The 18,116-nt window shown below is 37.4% G+C and overlaps 1 protein-coding gene across 4 annotated transcripts in view; it reads left to right on the top strand.

Moving 5' to 3' along the window:
• BAZ1A (bromodomain adjacent to zinc finger domain 1A) overlaps nt 1–16,809 on the top strand; it is an 89,422-nt gene extending 72,613 nt beyond the window's left edge. For all 4 annotated transcript variants that reach the window (XM_087859024.1, XM_045800127.2, XM_087859023.1 and 1 more), the window contains 9 exons: nt 152–315; nt 1,028–1,182; nt 2,123–2,271; nt 8,625–8,872; nt 8,965–9,191; nt 10,759–11,228; nt 13,530–13,672; nt 15,282–15,369; nt 15,818–16,809. In XM_087859024.1, coding sequence (XP_087715150.1) covers nt 152–315; nt 1,028–1,182; nt 2,123–2,271; nt 8,625–8,872; nt 8,965–9,191; nt 10,759–11,228; nt 13,530–13,672; nt 15,282–15,369; nt 15,818–16,014 — 1,841 coding nt within the window. In that variant the 3' untranslated portion in view covers nt 16,015–16,809. The remainder of the gene's footprint in view (nt 1–151; nt 316–1,027; nt 1,183–2,122; nt 2,272–8,624; nt 8,873–8,964; nt 9,192–10,758; nt 11,229–13,529; nt 13,673–15,281; nt 15,370–15,817) is intronic.
• The last annotated feature ends 1,307 nt before the right edge of the window (nt 16,810–18,116 follow it).

The raw sequence follows: 18,116 nt of genomic DNA, 5'->3' as shown, positions 1-18,116 counted from the left end.
GGTGTGCAAACATTTCCACCCCCCTGTTTTTTTCACTTGAGGATTTACTAAGTGGTTTTATATCAATTATCTCACGATCATACCATCACATTGGGGAAATTATATTTTTTAGTAAGAAAATCATAATTAAAGGTATTGATGACTATTTCAGACAAACCTCAAACTGATAGCAAACCTACCTACAGTCGGGGAAGATCTTCCACTGCATATGATTCAGCTCAGATGTCTGCAGAAAGACAGCTTGAATTGAGGCTTAGAGATTTTCTTTTGGATATTGAAGACAGAATCTACCAAGGAACATTAGGAGCGATCAAGGTTTGTACCTGTTCCCCTTTTTAGTTTATCTAATTACCAAAGTTTTGGACATATTTGTTAATTTATTTGGTACAGGCAAGGCATGTGTGTTTTGAATAAATACCTGGGAGTGGTATATTTTTTATGAAAACTAAGTTTGTTCCCCTGTATCAAAATATTTATATATGGATAGAGATCTTTCTTAAATATACTGTATGGCTATCTGCTTTCTTAAACAGAATTTAGTGAACTTAATTCTTTTTAATTCTAATTTTTAGTATTTTTAAAATATCTGTTTTATGGTATTTTCATCCGAGATATTAAAATGTGTAAGGATATTTTCTTCTTCCTTGACTAGCTCCTGCCTGCTCTGCTGAGTCTGGTTTGTTTATTGGTTTCTTTGTTACCTTTTTAAAATCTGTAAGTAATTCATGCTTGATATGTGTGTTCTGTTCATTCCTTTGCTCTCATCTGTCACTTTTTTGCTACTATCAGGTGACCAATCTTAGAACTGTTTATGACTTCCCTATATAAGAGTGAGGTACTAAAGCTTCCATCTACGAATGATATGAATTTCATTTTGGCCACTTAGTAACCTTATTTTTAGATCCCTTTTTGATTCACAATCTGTTCTAGAATATTCATGAATTTTTCATATGTACATTGAATGTCATACTTCTTAGGAACAACATATGCCATTTTTCCAGGTTGGTAAATTTGGGTTTTGTTACAGGTTACAGATCGACACATCTGGAGATCAGCATTAGAGAGCGGACGGTATGAGCTGTTAAGTGAGGAAAACAAGGAAAATGGGGTCATTAAGACTGTGAATGAAGATGTAGAAGAGATGGGAATCGATGAGCAAGCGAAGGTCGTTGTAAAAGACAGGTACAAAAAGGAGTTTTCTAAAATAACTCGCTTTTCCCTGCCATTTCAATTGTATGGTTCTTTTTAGTAAATGTTTCTTTTTAAAATCTTATCATGAGGACTTTTAATACTTGTAACCACTGACATGATCATTTTCCTCAACCTCAGGCTCTCTTTTAATCTACGTTATGCTAGTGCAGCCAAAAGACAGCAAATTAGGATAATGATAAATCTCAAGTTTAAAAAAAAAGTCTTTGAACTTAAGGTTTTAAAGTAACTTTATACTATCCATTTTTCTTTTTTCTGTAGGATAACTTAGTAAATTGTGGTAGGCTTAAGTATTATTTGAATTATTAATCAGAATGTATATCTGTATATCTATAGATAGATACTTTGACTTTCAGAGTTATTTTTGGGTAACTCCCCTTAAGGAGTTTATTATTTAGAAGGAAAGGAAGATACGATACTGGGAGGGAAGACGTAGTACTGAAGGCTTTGAGCGAATAGGTTTGCGCATTTAAATGCTCATTTTAGCAGCAGTATGGAGATTTATTGCAAAGGGAATAAGACTGGAGGCTAAGGAACTACGTAGGAGGCAGCTTTCAGTGTCCCAGCCAGTAAAAGTTGAAGCAAGAGAAAAAGAGAGATAGGTAAGCTGCCTGGGATACTTACCGTTAAGGCCCATCACTGGGTCATCTACCTAGAACCTTTTCCCTAAGCCTTGTCTCATCCACTTTCCCTCCAAATAGTTGCCCTTCTGACCTCCTTAAATGATTTGGGATTTAGTTTAGCTCTTGATTCATGTATTTATCTCCCTTTCCTACTGGCCTATGTGATCTCCTGTGAGATTGAGGAAACTATTTTCTTACGCAGGTGTAAGTAAGCATTTGGAGGAATGCACTCAAGTTTTACCTAACAGTGTGTTTTAAGTACCATAAACTCTTCCATGTTTTCATTGTAGACTTTTGGGCATAAAAACAGAAACTCCAAGTACTGTCTCAACTAATGCAAGTACCCCACAATCAGTGAGCAATGTGGTTCATTATTTGGCAATGGCACTTTTTCAGATAGAGCAGGGCATTGAGCGGCGTTTTCTCAAAGCTCCACTTGGTAAGTACCAGTTCTTACTTCCAAATACTAGTTGGTTTTAAATGATTCTGAAATTGCCCTTTAATAGAAATTTATGGGCTGACACAATAAAATTGGCTCATTTGAAAAACTTGAGATTGTATTTTCATTTCAAAACATGGGTTCTTTCAGGTGAGATTTTTTTAAAAATAGCACTTAAGTACTTTTTATTCTAAATATTCATCTTAATGACTGTCTTTTTAACTATTTCTGTCAATCTTTTCTTTGGTGTTTCATCAAAAGAAAGATTACCAAAACCTGTGACTAGCCAGATCCTGCATAATCAAAAATTGTATGTAAATATTATCTAAAACAGAGCCGCAAAGAAGCTACTTAAGTGTCCACCATTAGGGATATGGTTTAATAATGTGGGTCACTGGGGTCCCTGGGTGGCTCAGTTGGTTGAGCAGCCGACTTTATTTCAACTTAGGTCATGATCTCAGGGTCGTGCGATCAAGCCCTGCTTTAGGCTGCGTGCCCAGGGGAGAGTCTGCTTGAGGATTCCGTCTCTCCCTCTCCCTCCACTCATGCTCTCTCTAAAATGGATAAATAATTCTTTAAATAATAATAATAATTGGATAACTAACTGAGCACTGTGTAAGAAGCACTAAGTCAGAAATACCAAGTGTTAAAGGGTACATAAATGAGGAAATGCTCTATAATTTATGGTAGGATTATAGAAGTAATACTATCTGGATTGTGTTTTAGCAATTTATGAAATATGTTTTTAGGGACTAATCTAGGAACGTAAACACTATGTCTTTAGGAAAATATGTTTCAAGTTCCAAATCAATTTTCATATCATAACTGCCTCTACTTCCCTGTGCTCTTTCTGATATGTTAATTAATAATTCATCATATTCAAGTTAGTTTGTATCTCAGTACTGGGGTGCTAGAAGAAACACTTTTTAAAAACCATACCTTGGGGCACCTGGGTGGCTTAGTCGGTTAAGCATCTGCCTTCAGCTCAGGTCATGATCCCAGAGTCCCGGGATCGAGCCGTCATTGGGCTCCCCACTCAGCACAGAGTCTACTTCTCCCTCTTCCTCTGCCCCTCCCCCGACTCATGCTCTCTCTCTCTCACTCGCTCACTCACAAATAAAATCTTTAAAAATAAATAAATAAAACCATATCTTTTTGGTCTCATATTGAGAGCAACTTGAATAAACTAAAGTCCTTTTTAAATTATTTGAATATTACCTTGTTTGAGTAATAAGAACAAAGTTTTAATAAATACATGGTGCTATCAAAATGTGAATATATTTTGGGGGTGCCTGGGTGGCTCAGTCTTTTAGCGTCTGCCTTCGGCTCAGGGCGTGATCCCAGCGTTCTGGGATTGAGCCCCACATCAGGCTCCTCCACTGGGAGCCTGCTTCTTCCTCTCCCACTCCCCCTGCTTGTGTTCCCTCTCCCTCTGTCTCTTTCTCTCAAATAAATAAATAAATAAATAAAATCTTTAAAAATATGTATTTTCTGTGTCTAAATTGAATTACATATACAAGGGATCCCTCTCTATTATTTCTTACAACCACATGTGAATCTACAATTACTAAAATTAAAATTTCAATTTAAAGTTATTTGTAAATTATGTAGGCCTTATAAATATTTCACTATGACTCATTAATTCTGTGATTCCAAAAGAGATAAAATGCAGTTCTGCTGATTTTTCCATTTCTGAAACTGACATCAATTAAAGTTGTTTATAAATTCAAGGGGAAGAAATCAGATTGTTTATAGTGTGTCCATATTTCATCAGTACATCTTATTGAATATTTAAACAAAGGGGAAAAGTTAACGCTGGGAGATGTTACAACTTACGTCTAGTGGGTTATCTGAGAGCTGTAGTGTTCTTTATGCTGGTTTGTATACAGCGGTTTTGGAACATTCATTTCATCCTAAGGTATATAAAAGGAACAATTTGGATTTGAGGACTTAAAAAAAGGTGAAATAAGGGGCGCCTGGGTGGCACAGCAGTTAAGCGTCTGCCTTCGGCTCAGGGCGTGATCCCGGCGTTATGGGATCGAGACCCACATCAGGCTCCTCCACTATGAGCCTGCTTCTTCCTCTCCCACTCCCCCTGCTTGTGTTCCCTCTCTCGCTGGCTGTCTCTATCTCTGTCAAATAAATAAATAAAATCTTTAAAAAAAAAAAAGGTGAAATAAGAAAAGTTCGACTTACTTTGGTGGCAAATGATCAAAGTTTAGATGTTGATCATTTATAATATGGATCTTATCATCTACCATTGTTGTCCCATAAAAAGTTAATAATTGGTGTCTGTACCTTTTTGTATTATGTTTAAGCCTTTGGATGATCTGTTTTGAATGGGACAACAAGAGATAGAGGTGCCTAAGGGGTTTTAAGATAATCTAAATATTTAGAGCAAGGTAATCAAGAATATCCTTAATCTGGGAGAGAAATGGGGATTCCGCTTTATGAATGTTTGAGATAGGATATGTATTAAAATTCTCTATTCTTCTGATTATTTTTCAGCATAGCAAATTAACTGTGGTAGGAATTTTCCCAGTTTAGCTTCAGAGATTACTTCAGTTTCTTGAGGAAGCCAGTAAGAAATAAAAATTCTTCTATTCCACATTCCTTAGGATGTCCCTTTTATTCTAGCAATTAATCACATTAATAAAACTAGGCTTTTTTTAACTTGAGGAAGATATTCATATTTGAATAATTTTAGGTAAGATATGTGAGAATTGTTTGTTTAGGTTGGTAATTTCATCATTTATAAAGTCATGCTTATGGTTACACCCTTAAGCTATGAAAAAAATCCTTGAACTAACTTTATCAATTTGAAATTAGGTAACACAGAAATTAATAAAGATCAAAGGGGAGATAGAAAAAAAAAGGACAAGAGAAAAAGAGAGGAAGATTAATCTAGTGTGAGAGATGGTAAATTTTTAACTTTTTAAAGAATTTTTTCTTTTTAAAGAATTATGATTTTACTTTCTGTGTTGCTGAGTACTGGTTTGAATATTTAGCTTTTGACAGAAAACCTTGAATTTAATTTTTTTTTGGAAAGGAGTGAGGTTAGGGACAAGCTTATAAAACAGTATCATCTTCCTCCCATTTTTCTTCTACACTGCCTACCTCAGCTAATGAAACATTTAAAAATTGGTATATAAAAAGTTGACATCGTGAATCTTAGTATACTTAAGTTATTAGTGAAAAAGATGAACGGTGATGGAAGGTATGTTTACTTACTTTGCATATAGTATTTATTTACAGCTTTTTTTTTCTTTTCTTTTTTTTTTTACTAGCATAGGAAGAGTTATAGGGTGGGAGTTTTTGTGTTGTTTTATCTCCGAGAAAAACTTACATAGCATGATCACACGGATTACTGTGTAGTGGCAGTTAACCATATGAGATCTCCCAGTGTAGTATTTGATCATATTGACTCTACCTTTATTTCGTATTAGTAAAATCCTAATCCTAATTTCTTGAGGAATTTATTTGTGCTAGCATGGTGAAAGATAAAAGAGAAGCAAGACATTTCTGCCCTTGAGAGTTTTATAATCTGGAGAAGCAGCAAGACAATTAACAGAAAAATGAAATCAATTGTATACATTGTTTTTTATCCTTATTTAGGTACTATATAAAATGTGAAAATGTCAACATCCATTTAAAAGTAATGGGCTAGGGGCGCCTGGGTGGCACAGTCATTAAGCGTCTGCCTTCAGCTCAGGGCATGATCCCAGCGTTCTGGGATCGAGCCCCGCATCAGGCTCCTCCGCTGGGAGCCTGCTTCTTCCTCTCCCACTCCCCCTGCTTGTGTTCCCTCTTCGCTGGCTGCCTCTCTCTCTCTCAAATAAATAAATAAAATCTTAAAAAAAAAAGAAGTAATGGGCTAAAAATTGGACCTTAAGCTACCATTGATTTAATTTTCTTAAAGCACCCTCTTTGATCAAAACCCATAATGTTTCACCAACTTCTGAGTTAAAAATCATTCAAACTGACTTTCAAGGTTCCAAAGGCTCTTCACAGTTTTGTCTTTTTCTTCCACTCTTCCACGCTGGCCTGTATCAGCCTTATCTCTTGCACTTACTAATAAGAATGTCCTCTGAGTTATCCAGAAAAATCTCTTCAAGATCTTTGAACCAGCAATTTTTGTTGCCTCCTTCCATAGAGGTCCTGCTCAGGCCAGAACTTTTCATGAAGCGTCATATCAAAAAGCCATGGTAAATGGAAAACCCAAAATGAGAGGGTGGAAATAAATCAGATGGGCTGTATTATTGCATTTATTTCCCACTTTGCTAATATTTCTCTTTAGCTTTGCCTGAAGAGCCATTCGATCCATTCATTTTTTCCCTCTCCCATTGAGTTATCACTCAATTATTTTTGGAGGTTCTTATGCTTTTTCAAACTGCTTGGTTACTTGTATTTTCAAACATTTATTTCTTAAAACGTATTAAAATAGTTATTTTATATTCTGTGTCTAATTCTAATCTCTCAAGTCTTTATGGGTCAGATGCTGCTGGCTCTTGCCTGTAGTGTTTTATTTCCACATGTGCATTGTGGGTTTTGACTATTAACTCTCATTCCTCAGAACTTGATCTATGGAAATTTCTTCAGAGAATCTGCAAAGATTTGTACTTGTTTCAGTCATTCACCTGAGGTCACTACCAACCTGAACCACTTCAAAAATCTTACGTTTTTTCAGGTTTTAAACTGTTTAACACATTGCTTGTAGTTACATGTTCTCTGGGTAGATTTATTTTCCCTCTCCACCCAACTTAAAGGTGCAGATAAGCAGATTTCCTGGCTACTTCTTTCTTTTTTCATGGTACCTTTGTCCACCCTGAAGCCTGAGGGGATAGCCTATTGGAGTTCTAGCTTTTCAGAAAGTATTCAGCACATTGGGTGAGCCCTAGATTGCATATCCTGTCTCTCTCCTCCTGCCCAGCAAACAGAAGCTCAAGACTTATTAGTGTTCGGCAGGTCTGCTCTTTTGACTTCAGCTCCTGTGTATATCTTCCCTCTCCCAGCTATATAAAAAATTTCTTAAAGGTGTAGGGACCATAGAAGAGACTTGTTTTGTATCTTCTAAACTGTTGCACACAAGAGGAACAGTATAATGCAGGAATATTGGTAACAGTAACATTATTCACTCCATGACAGGCATTTTACTTGTCTTATGTATATTATGCCACTTAATCTTCCCAACAGCCCTCAGAGGTGGATACTATCCACATGTTACTGTTGGGGGACCTGAGGCACAGAGGAGTTAAGTAACTTGACCCAGCTCACATTGGGGAGCTAGTACTTACCTCAAGGCTGACTGACTCCAGAGCCTGCATTCCCTTAACCATTATGCTACTGCCCAAGAGGACTTTTTTTGAGGATAATAGTAGGAAATTTGTCATAAGAGAAACAAACTATATATGGAGTCTTATATAACTTGTAGAATTTTGACATTATGTGGTAGTCCCTTCATAACTAAGTATAATGTCAGGAAAATTGGTAGTAATAATTGAAGATTAATTAAAGGGAGAAATCACATGCCAATGTAAAATGATAGACTGGCTAGTTAGTGCCATCTAATCAAATGACTCTTAATAAATTTTTTAGTCCAGAAGACAAAAGAATGACATTATTAATGAAAAAAAGTTTCAAATGTTCCTATGTAAATATTGGTGCTGAAAGTTCTTGTGGGAAGTGTGGGGTATTAGCACTTTTTAATTTACCTCATTTAAAAAATATTTTCTTAGAGATAGAAGACAACAGTTGGCATTTCTACAAAATTGATATTTTAATAGCTTTACTGAGATATGATTCACATACATAAAATTCATCTTTTTAAAAAGTGTATAATTCAGTGGGTTTTAGTATAGTCACAGTTGTACAGCCATTCACCACGATCTAATTTCAGAAAATTTTCATCAGCCCTGAAAGAAACCTCATATATGATTGATATTTAACTTAGAGAGCAGTCCGTCTTTTATCCGAAAAGAGGAAGCAATGTTCTTGATTCAAATGGATAGTAACTGACTTGTAATAATATTTAGCTCATTCTCTAAGTCAGGTCAAGAACTGATAAGAAAGACTAGATTGAGAACACATTGCCTAAGTTATTTTTCTCTTTTTAACTATTGGAATCTGAAAGCTTTTGATTTCCGGATTTAAGGAATTCCTTATGTCACAAACAAGATGTGGCTCAGCAAATACCTTCTTTAACATGAGGTTTTTGTTTTTAATATCAACGCGATCTTTTTGTTAAGTTTTAGAAGAACTTTAAAATCTAACCCGTTTAAAATACCAAAAAAATAGTTCTAGGAGATACCTGAGGGTTGCCTAGAAACTTAAATCACTTTACCTTTTCATTTAAGATGCCAGTGACAGTGGGCGTTCTTACAAAACAGTCCTGGACCGTTGGAGAGAGTCTCTCCTTGCTTCTGCTAGTCTATCCCAAGTCTTTCTTCATCTCTCCACCTTGGATCGTAGTGTGATATGGTCTAAATCTATACTGAATGCTCGTTGCAAGATATGCCGAAAGAAGGGCGATGCTGAAAACATGGTACTTTGCGATGGCTGTGATCGGGGTCATCATACCTACTGTGTTCGACCAAAGCTCAAGGTAGTTTTTCCCTCTTGTACTTCTTAGATTTGAATGGAGCGATCGAGGTTTTGAGTGACAGATGATTAATGATCATTTCTGTGATTTGTCAGACTGTGCCTGAGGGAGACTGGTTTTGTCCAGAGTGTCGGCCAAAGCAACGTTCTAGAAGACTCTCTTCTAGACAAAGACCATCCTTGGAAAGTGATGAAGACATGGAAGACAGTATGGAAGGTGAGGATGATGACGTTGATGATGACGATGAAGAGGGTCAAAGTGAGGAGGAGGAGTATGAGCTAGAACAAGATGAAGACGACTCCCAAGAAGAGGAGGAAGTCAGGTGAGTCCTAACACGCAATAATAACTTGGGAGCTTGTGTTGTAACTGGACAGTCTTTGACTACTCGAATACCAATGGAATGATTGGGACCCATAAATTTTAAAAAACTGGTGTGTAATATAGTGGCCTGAAGTTATCCTTGCTTTAGTATTATAAGCATTCGAAGTTATTCCTGAGGGAGTGTAGTACCTACGTGAGTTTAGCCAGATCACAAAGTCAAATACGAGTTCACATTTGGACAGGAGTACCAATTCAGACCCCCGTTAAGTTTGATTTTACTTAATTTTATTCCTAAAGCAGCAAATAAGCGTTCCAGAGAATATTCACGAGCTAAAGGTGAATGCAGCTTCCCAGTGCCCCTCTTGCTTTTTCAAGGAGTTAGACTCAAATATTGATGATCTTGGCATCTACAGAGACAGAGATGCCAGGAAGCACGTGGTATTGTTACACTTCTTCCACATTAGCACCCAGAAACAACTGCTATACTACCATGTAACCAGGTGTTCTGCAACTTCGCAAGCTGTGTCACCCAGGCCTAATGAACGGGTAACCTGAGGTAACCTCAGTCAAAGTAGGCCCTAAACCTGTGGTTTCTGAATATCATGCTAAGAATCTCTTTGCCATCTTCTGATTCTTACTGTAAAATACAAAACCAGGTTCAACCTTTTAGTAAACTCTACCCCCAACACGGGGCTAGAACTGACGACCCTGAGATCACAAGTTACACGCTCCACTGTCTGAGCCAGCCAGGCGCCCGGAGGTTTGACCTTTTAATTGCATTATTCCTGCTGTGGCAGCACTAGAGCATTCTCCCCTTATTTGTCCCTGAGACCTCCCCACCTTTTTAACATTTGAACCCCATTCATGTGGAATCAGGGAAGTGGATATAAAGAAAGGGCAGCTTTGAACTGACGAAGTACAGAAAGGCCCGTCTGCGGAGGACAGAGCAAGCCACCCCATGTGTGGTAAGCAAGTCGCTAGTTTTTACCAGCTCAGCTAGCAGAAGCCGTTGTCCCTGTAGATTATAAGGGCAGTATTTGAGTTAAACATAAAAATGATAAAGAATTTGGAAAATTCTTGGAAATATTTTAGGTAAACTGGAAGTCCAGATATGTGGGGAGATGGATAAAAAGAGGCTTAATGGGGTTGTCTCATCCTTGTCTACCACTTAAAGGCAATTAAAAGATCGAACCTCGGGGCACCTGGCTGGCTCAGTCAGTGGAGCATGTAACTCGTGATCTCAGGGTCGTGAGTTCTAGCCCCATGTTGGGGGGTAGAGTTTACTAAAAGGTTGAACCTGGTTTTGTATTTTACAGTAAGAATCAGAAGATGGCAAAGAGATTCTTAGCATGGTATTCAGAAACCACAGGTTTAGGGCCCACTTTGACCAAATCTGTAGGTTACCTCAGCATCAATGGTAATGAAAAGTATTGGTCTCTTGCAGCATAAGGACACCAAAGAAATGTACGTAGAACTCATTGGCCGAATAATAGAACAAGGGGAATAGAAATAATCTTACATGCATCATTTCTTTGTACAATAATTATGTTTTCTAACAATATTTACAGCCCACCAAAACGAGGAAGACCGCAAGTTAGATTGCCAATTAAAACAAGAGGGAGACTTAGCTCTTCTTTCTCAAGCCGTGGCCAACGACAGGATCCTGGAAGATACGCTTCAAGGAGTCAGCAGGGTACACCCAAAACAGCTGTCTCCTCTAAAACCACTGGTCGAAGCCTTAGAAAGATAAAGTCTGCTCCTCCGACAGAAACGAAATCTTTAAGAATTACCGGCCGTTCTACTCGCCAGAGTTACGGCCCACTGCAAGCAGATGTATTTGTGGAACTCCTTAGTCCTCGTAGAAAACGCAGAGGCAGGAAAAGTGCTAATAATACACCAGAAAATAGTCCCAACCTCCCTAACTTCAGAGTCATTGCCACAAAGTCAAGTGAGAAGTCAAGATCACTAAATGTTACTCCAAAACTTTCTCTCCAAGATAGTGAGTCCAAGAGAAGAGGAAGGAAAAGACAATCTACAGGTATGAAGAAGTCTAATTTAAGTTATTCTTACCTAAGAAAATGGAATAATTTGGGAAGGTTGGGTGTTGAGATATTTTGCATCATCTCCTAAAGGCTGCCATAAGACAGAGTGACTAGGGAGCAACCTGGCCTGAAGCATAATATTCATCGAAGGGGCAGCTATTTGGGGAATAAGGTAAATTATATGAGTATTTTTCTAGTAGTGTAGCAGGGTAATTGTGAGAAATTCGCAGTGTGCTGTTTCTAATGCGGAGATTTGGCCAACATTTCAGTAGTGCCAGTAGAACACATTATAACACATTGCATTCTCTTCTACCCTTTCCTCCTTTAAAATACACATACTCGGGGCACCTGGGTGGCACCGCGGTTAAGCATCTGCCTTTGGCTCAGGGCGTGATCCCGGCATTATGGGATCGAGCCCCACATCAGGCTCCTCCACTGGGAGCCTCTTGTTCCTCTCCCACTCCCCCTGCTTGTGTTCCCTCTCTCGCTGGCTGTCTCTATCTCTGTCGAATAAATAAATAAAATCTTTAAAAAAATAAAATAAAATAAAATAAAATAAAATACACATGCTCATCATCACCTAGACAAGCTACATTAGGTTATTTGGGAAGTTTCCTATCTGACATACTAAATTTGGGGGCAGGGGAGAAATGGGGGAGTAATATTACTAGGGAGTGATCACTGGCTATCTTTTTAATTCTGATAATTGTTGTTTATAGTCATCTTTATCCAAATAATCTCTTTATTCATTTCTTCAATTCTGTTATATTTTTCCTCTAATGTCAGTAGTAATAAAACTTTGATAGTTCTAAAAACTGAAGTTAGACATAGAAAATGATACTGTTCCTTGAAAACTATAGTTAGTTGTATTGCATTATTCAAATACATGACAGGATTAAGTAGTTCATTGGTGAAAGAATGGAAGACAATTAATCTGTGTATGCAGTCACCAGATTGTTGGGGTGGTAGGAGGGTGTTGTATCAGGTAACTTGGCACCAAGATCTAATTTAGCTTTTCCTGTCCCCTTATCTATCTGTTTTGCTGTTCTCCAATTCTGAACTTTAAGCTATTTGGAAACATAGTATACCTAAAACGTTTGTATTCTAAAAAACTCTGCTAAGGAAAAAAAAAATTAAACTGGTGTATAAAATTACTAACCTGGTTCCAATGACAAACAAAGGGGGAAATGTATGCATTTACATTTAAGAGAATTTAAACATCTGAATTCATAATATGAACTATGCTACCCTTTTATACTAATTCATATACTTCAGATTTCATTATATATACATTAGGTTTTATGAGAAAGCATTTTGCTTTAAGAAAGTCTCCATATAAAATTAAGATAAGAGGGGCACCTGGGTGGCTCAGTCAGTTGAGCAACTGACTCTTGATTTTGGCTCAGGTCGTGATCCCAGGGTCATGGGATCGAGCCTCACCTCGGGCTCCACACACAGCATGGAGTCTGCTTGTCCCTCTCCCTCTGCTCCTCCCCCCTACTTGCTCCCTTTACTCCCTCTCTCTCTCTCCCCCTCAAATAAATAGGAATATTATCTTTAAGATAATCTTTTATTTCGTTGTTGAGCATTACATTTCTATTATGCAAGGTAATTTATGAAGTGGCCTACTTGCTAGATCTGAAGAGGTTGCTTTCCTAAGGATGTGTTTCAGGATATTCTGGAGAATTGCTTGCTTTCTTTTTATTATAGTTGAAAAATTATTTTTAATAAAATGGGCTAAAAAATAATCTATAAACTTTGTGTTCTAGGAATTTTCTTTTATATTACAGTGCTTTTACAACATGTTCCCAATGAATGTTTAATTAATTTGGAAATTTTATGATCAAAAAGTAAATAGTGGGGGCACCTGGCTGCCTCAGTTGCTGGATCATTCAACTCTTGATCTTGGGGTTGTAAGTTTGAGCCCCACATTGGATGTAAAGATTACTTAAAAATAAAATCTTTGGGGTGCCTGGCTCGCTCCGTCAGAAGACCATGTGACTCTTTATCTTGAGGTCGTGAGTTCAAGCCCCCACGTTGGATGTAGAGATCACTTAAATAAATACATTTTTTAAAAATTAATAATCATAAAAAATAATAAAAATAAACTTTTTTAAAACAAAAGAAAGAGTGAATATTTGGTCCAGATTTTCATGTTTCAGAATATAAGTTAATTTATTTCAATATATATAGAATGTCAATTTTCTGTTTGAATTAGGTTGTATTTATATACCCATTTAGCTTGTAGTGATCAAATATTTTGCTTTGTCATCACCTGAAATTAACTCTTTGTTTAGAATCCTCTCCTGTGACTCTGAATCGAAGGAGTTCGGGCCGACAAGGAGGAGTTCACGAGCTGTCTGCTTTTGAACAGCTTGTGGTGGAACTGGTACGGCATGATGACAGCTGGCCTTTTTTGAAACTTGTTTCTAAAATCCAGGTAATATTATTAAACTTGATAAAATGTATTCACGTATATTATCTGATTTAGTCTGCATGGCAACTTGAAGAAAGTCAGAACACCCGTTAGTCACTATATACTTTGTTTTTTAAACACTTGGAAAGTTAGCTTCCACACTGAAAAAAAGGGCATTAGAGCGCATTCTCTCCCCAGTCCCTTCCAATCCTATGACTGATTCTCATGAATGATGACAGTGGGTTGAAATAGCTTCAGTGTGTTTATTCTGTGTAATGAGTATGAGTATATCAACTGTGTGCTATTACTGGTATTTCTGTTATGTGAAACAGCTGTTCTCAAACTTCAGCATACACCAGACTCACCTGGGCGGGCTTGTTAAAACACGGGTAACTGGGCCTCGCCCCAGAGTTTTGTTTTGTTTTTTTTAAGATTTTATTTATTTATTTGACAGAGAGAGAGAGAGACACGGCAAGAGAGGGAACACAAGCAGGGGGAGTGGGAGAAGAAGACACAGGCTTCCCACCAAGCAGGGAGCCTGTCACAGGGCTCAGTCCCAGAACCCTGGGATCGTGACCTGAGCCGAAGGCAAACGCTTAACCGACTGAGCCACCCAGGCCCCCACACCCCAGAGTTCTTGATTCACTAGGTCTGGAATGATGCTGATGGGGCTGGTCCAGAGACTACTGCAGGAGAACACTAATGTGAAATATAGGTACCCTTGGAAAACAGAGAGGGCCTAAAACTAAGGCATTTGAGATGGCGCTGGAGTTATCTGTATATGTGGGGCAGACTGATGTGCCACAGCAGATAGGACAGTGTTACAGCGCTGTAATAGGAGTTCTTCTAATGGACTTCCAGAAGTAGAGAAGAAAAGGAAATTGATTTGAGCATTTCAGAGGGAGAGAATAGCAGGAATGTGAAAGTTTTTAATGGAAGAACTGTGTGGTCATTAAAGATAGGTGGAATTTCAACAGTGCGAAATAGAATAAGGACATTTCATGAAAAGGGCATGAAAAGTTAAAGACCCAGAAGTGAGAATATGGGAAATGATGGGTAGTTTGAATGGAACGGTGGGTGTGTTAGAGAGGCACAAGTAGATTATAAAGGGTTTCACGTGTCAGGTGTGATAGGTGAAGATTTCTGAATGCAAACGTGACACCTTCCAAATTCTCCTTTGAGATTTCTAGAGCAAGAATGTGAAGGATTAATTACCATTGAATAGCACCCATAAAAATTAAATCTCCATTTGACTCTAAGTCATTTTTCCTGAGTAGTTTTTGTGCTGAACTAAGTTTTGTTACGTACATTTTATTATTTATTACAAATGCAATAATGCTCATTAAATAACTTTATAGATACATACATGTATCTCTTTGAAGAGAAACAGAGACACAGACAGCACACAAGCAAAATCATAAGCTTTTTCTTTTCACAATAAGTTGTCATTTTTTATGGTATCAAATAAGCTTCTACAACATTATAGCGACTGAAACATATTAAGCGGTTTTAATGGAATAATAGTATTCGGAGATTAATATTCAGTTGCTTTTAAGTGCAGAACCTTCACATATTTGACCACTTATCTCTGATAAATTTTCTATAGGAGAGATATATTTGAATTTTTTTACAGGTCCCAGACTATTATGACATCATCAAAAAGCCCATTGCCTTAAATATAATCCGTGAAAAAGTGAACAAATGTGAATATAAATTAGCATGTAAGTAATTTATGTTTTTTCCTGATAATTATTTGTGTTTAAAGAGGTAACGGCTGTTTTCCTTGTGATTTAAATGATGGATATTAATGTGATTGTGTAGATGGCATCCCAAGAGGTTTAAAATGCTGGTCTGTGTAGATGAAAGATGGATAGGGATTTGAATGAGTTAGATATTTCGTAGAGTCTGATCCTAGCAGAAGTTCTGCGTAATTATGTAACATTCCTAATTACGTCATCACATAGTTTCAGTCGAACAATGTTACAGCATCTGTGGTTAAACAGTTTGAAGCTTTGGACCTGCTACCTTGTTTCCGAGGCTTCAATTTCTAAAGAAAAAAGGGGGCTTCCATTTTCTTAATGACGTTTCCAGATATCACGTAAACAAAAAAAAATTGTGTGTATAATTTATGTACTTTTATTCTAATCTCATTTGGTTTTTTCTTCCTAGCGGAATTTATCGATGATATTGAGTTAATGTTTTCGAACTGCTTTGAGTACAACCCTCGTAACACAAGTGAAGCAAAAGCTGGAACTAGGCTTCAAGCGTTTTTTCATATCCAGGCTCAAAAACTTGGACTCCATGTCACGCCTGGGAATGTGGATCAAGTCAGCACACCGCCAGCTGCAAAAAAGTCACGAATCTAATTTTGTCCTTCTAAAGGATATATTTGAGGAAAACAGATTGTTCATGAAAATGGGACATTAAATCATGCTCTAAAGCAGACATGTATATATAAAGCGATAACAGCTGATCGACCGCACTGAAGTGTGGCCTGCACTATATTCTCAATTTTAATATTAAGCACTCAGGAGAATGTAGGAAAGATTTCCTTTGCTACAGTTTTGTTCAGTATCTAATAAGTTTGATAGATGTATTGGATACAGTACTGGTTTACAGAGGTTTTTGTACATTTTGAGATCATTCATGTGTCCCAATATCTTTGAAAACATTTTTTCACCTGTGATTTATTTTGTCATTGATTTCTTTTTTAGCAGTGGTGTTAAGGAAGATTTACCTGTATACAGATAAGTCTGTTACAGCACAGCTTAGAAAAGTATGTATGTCTAAGAATTGTTTAATGAACACATTCTTTCAACACTACACATGAATGAATCCAATTTTATATCCTTGAAGTGCTGTACCAGTGCTGGCTGGAGGTATTAAGTCTGAGTTTATTAACTAGATATTTATTTAGCATTCAAAATAATTTGTGAATTTGTTTTGTATTTATAAAATTTGTACCTGGAAAATGTTCTTTAATTTTTTAAACATTTTACTGTGTTTTTGTTTTATTTCTCTAACTTCCTTAATGATCAATCAATAAAAGGTAATACCCTCCCTTTTCCCTGACAGTTCTTTCAGTTTTATAGAACTGTATTACAAGTTTCTATGTACAACTTTTTAAGTGTACAAATAAAATGATACATGTTTTTCAAGTATTCTGAATCTGGAATTTTTACAAATCAGAGTTGAACTATTACATGTGATGCATACTGGCCATGGGAACTAATGCGTTCTTGCACCTGAGTCTCTATGGCAGTGATTTGCATCTTTTTCGGCCCAAACCCTTGGAGGAGTGAGATGCCTCCCATTAGGAACAGTAACAGTCTGTGACGAGGATTCCCAGTAAAGGGAAGAAAGAAAGTTTGGAATATGACTACCTGGTTAAAGAACACCACTCAGAAATTGTTAAATAAAATAGCAAGTGCTGTTTCTTACGTGTGGAAGATAGACAGGGGCTTCAGTTCCATAGGAGTAGCTGTTCCTTTTCAGGATGCAAAAGGCAGATGTCTTCTCCGGGACTTTTTGGGAGGCAGTAGAGTCATCCCTCTATCTGCACGGCTAAATCTTGACAATACTATATTCTCATTTAATTATGTTTCTTTGGGTAGTTACCCCTCTTTCATGTCTTTCTTTTATGCTGTGAGATGATCCACCCTCTGGATTCTTTGCATGAATATGCAAACTGTAGCTTTTGGTAAATTTGTAATCACTTCATATGCCAATAACCAAATTTCTTAGAAAATTTTATTTTAGGGGCGCCTGGGAGGCTCAGTCAGTTGGGCATCTGCCTTAGGCTCAGGTCATGATCCCAGGGTCCTGGGATTGAGCCCCACATCAGGCTCCCTGCTCAGCAAGGAGTCTGCTTCTCCCTCTGCCTCTGTCTGCCCCTCCCCCTGCTTGTGTCTCTCTCACTCTCTCTGTCACATAACTAAAATCTTTTAAAAAGATGAAAATTTTACTTTAAAATAGGAAATATTCAGGAAAGAATTCTAAAATATAATTATATTTTAATAGTAAATTATCTGATTACTTAATATTCTTCACTTTTTAATATTAATTAACTTTTATATATTTGCTTTTCTTCTAGACTAAATACTAAGAAGGAAAATTCTGGCCAATTACTTACTGAATTACTGAGTTTGAAAGTCTGTCTTAATGTCTTAAAACTTGGCAATTTAGGGGCACCAGGGTGGCTCAGTCAGTTAAACGTCTGTCTTTGGCTCAGGTCATGATCTCAGAGTCCTGGCATCGAACCCCCCGATGGGCTCCCCCCACTCAACAGGGAGTCTCCTGCTCCTTCTCCCTCTGCCCCCCTCCAACTCGTTCTCTCTGTCTCAAATAAATAAAATCTTTAAAAAATGTAGACTGGAGGGGTGCCTGGCTGTCTCATTCGGTAGGGCATACGACTCTTGATCTCAGGGTCATGAGTTTGAGCCCCATGTTAAAAGATTACCTTAAAAAA

This window comes from Ursus americanus, chromosome 35 (assembly GCF_024610735.1).
Source record: "Ursus americanus isolate L20-20 chromosome 35, mUrsAme1.1.p, whole genome shotgun sequence".
Taxonomy (NCBI): domain Eukaryota; kingdom Metazoa; phylum Chordata; class Mammalia; order Carnivora; family Ursidae; genus Ursus; species Ursus americanus.
This window is presented reverse-complemented; position numbering and strand designations above follow the sequence as displayed.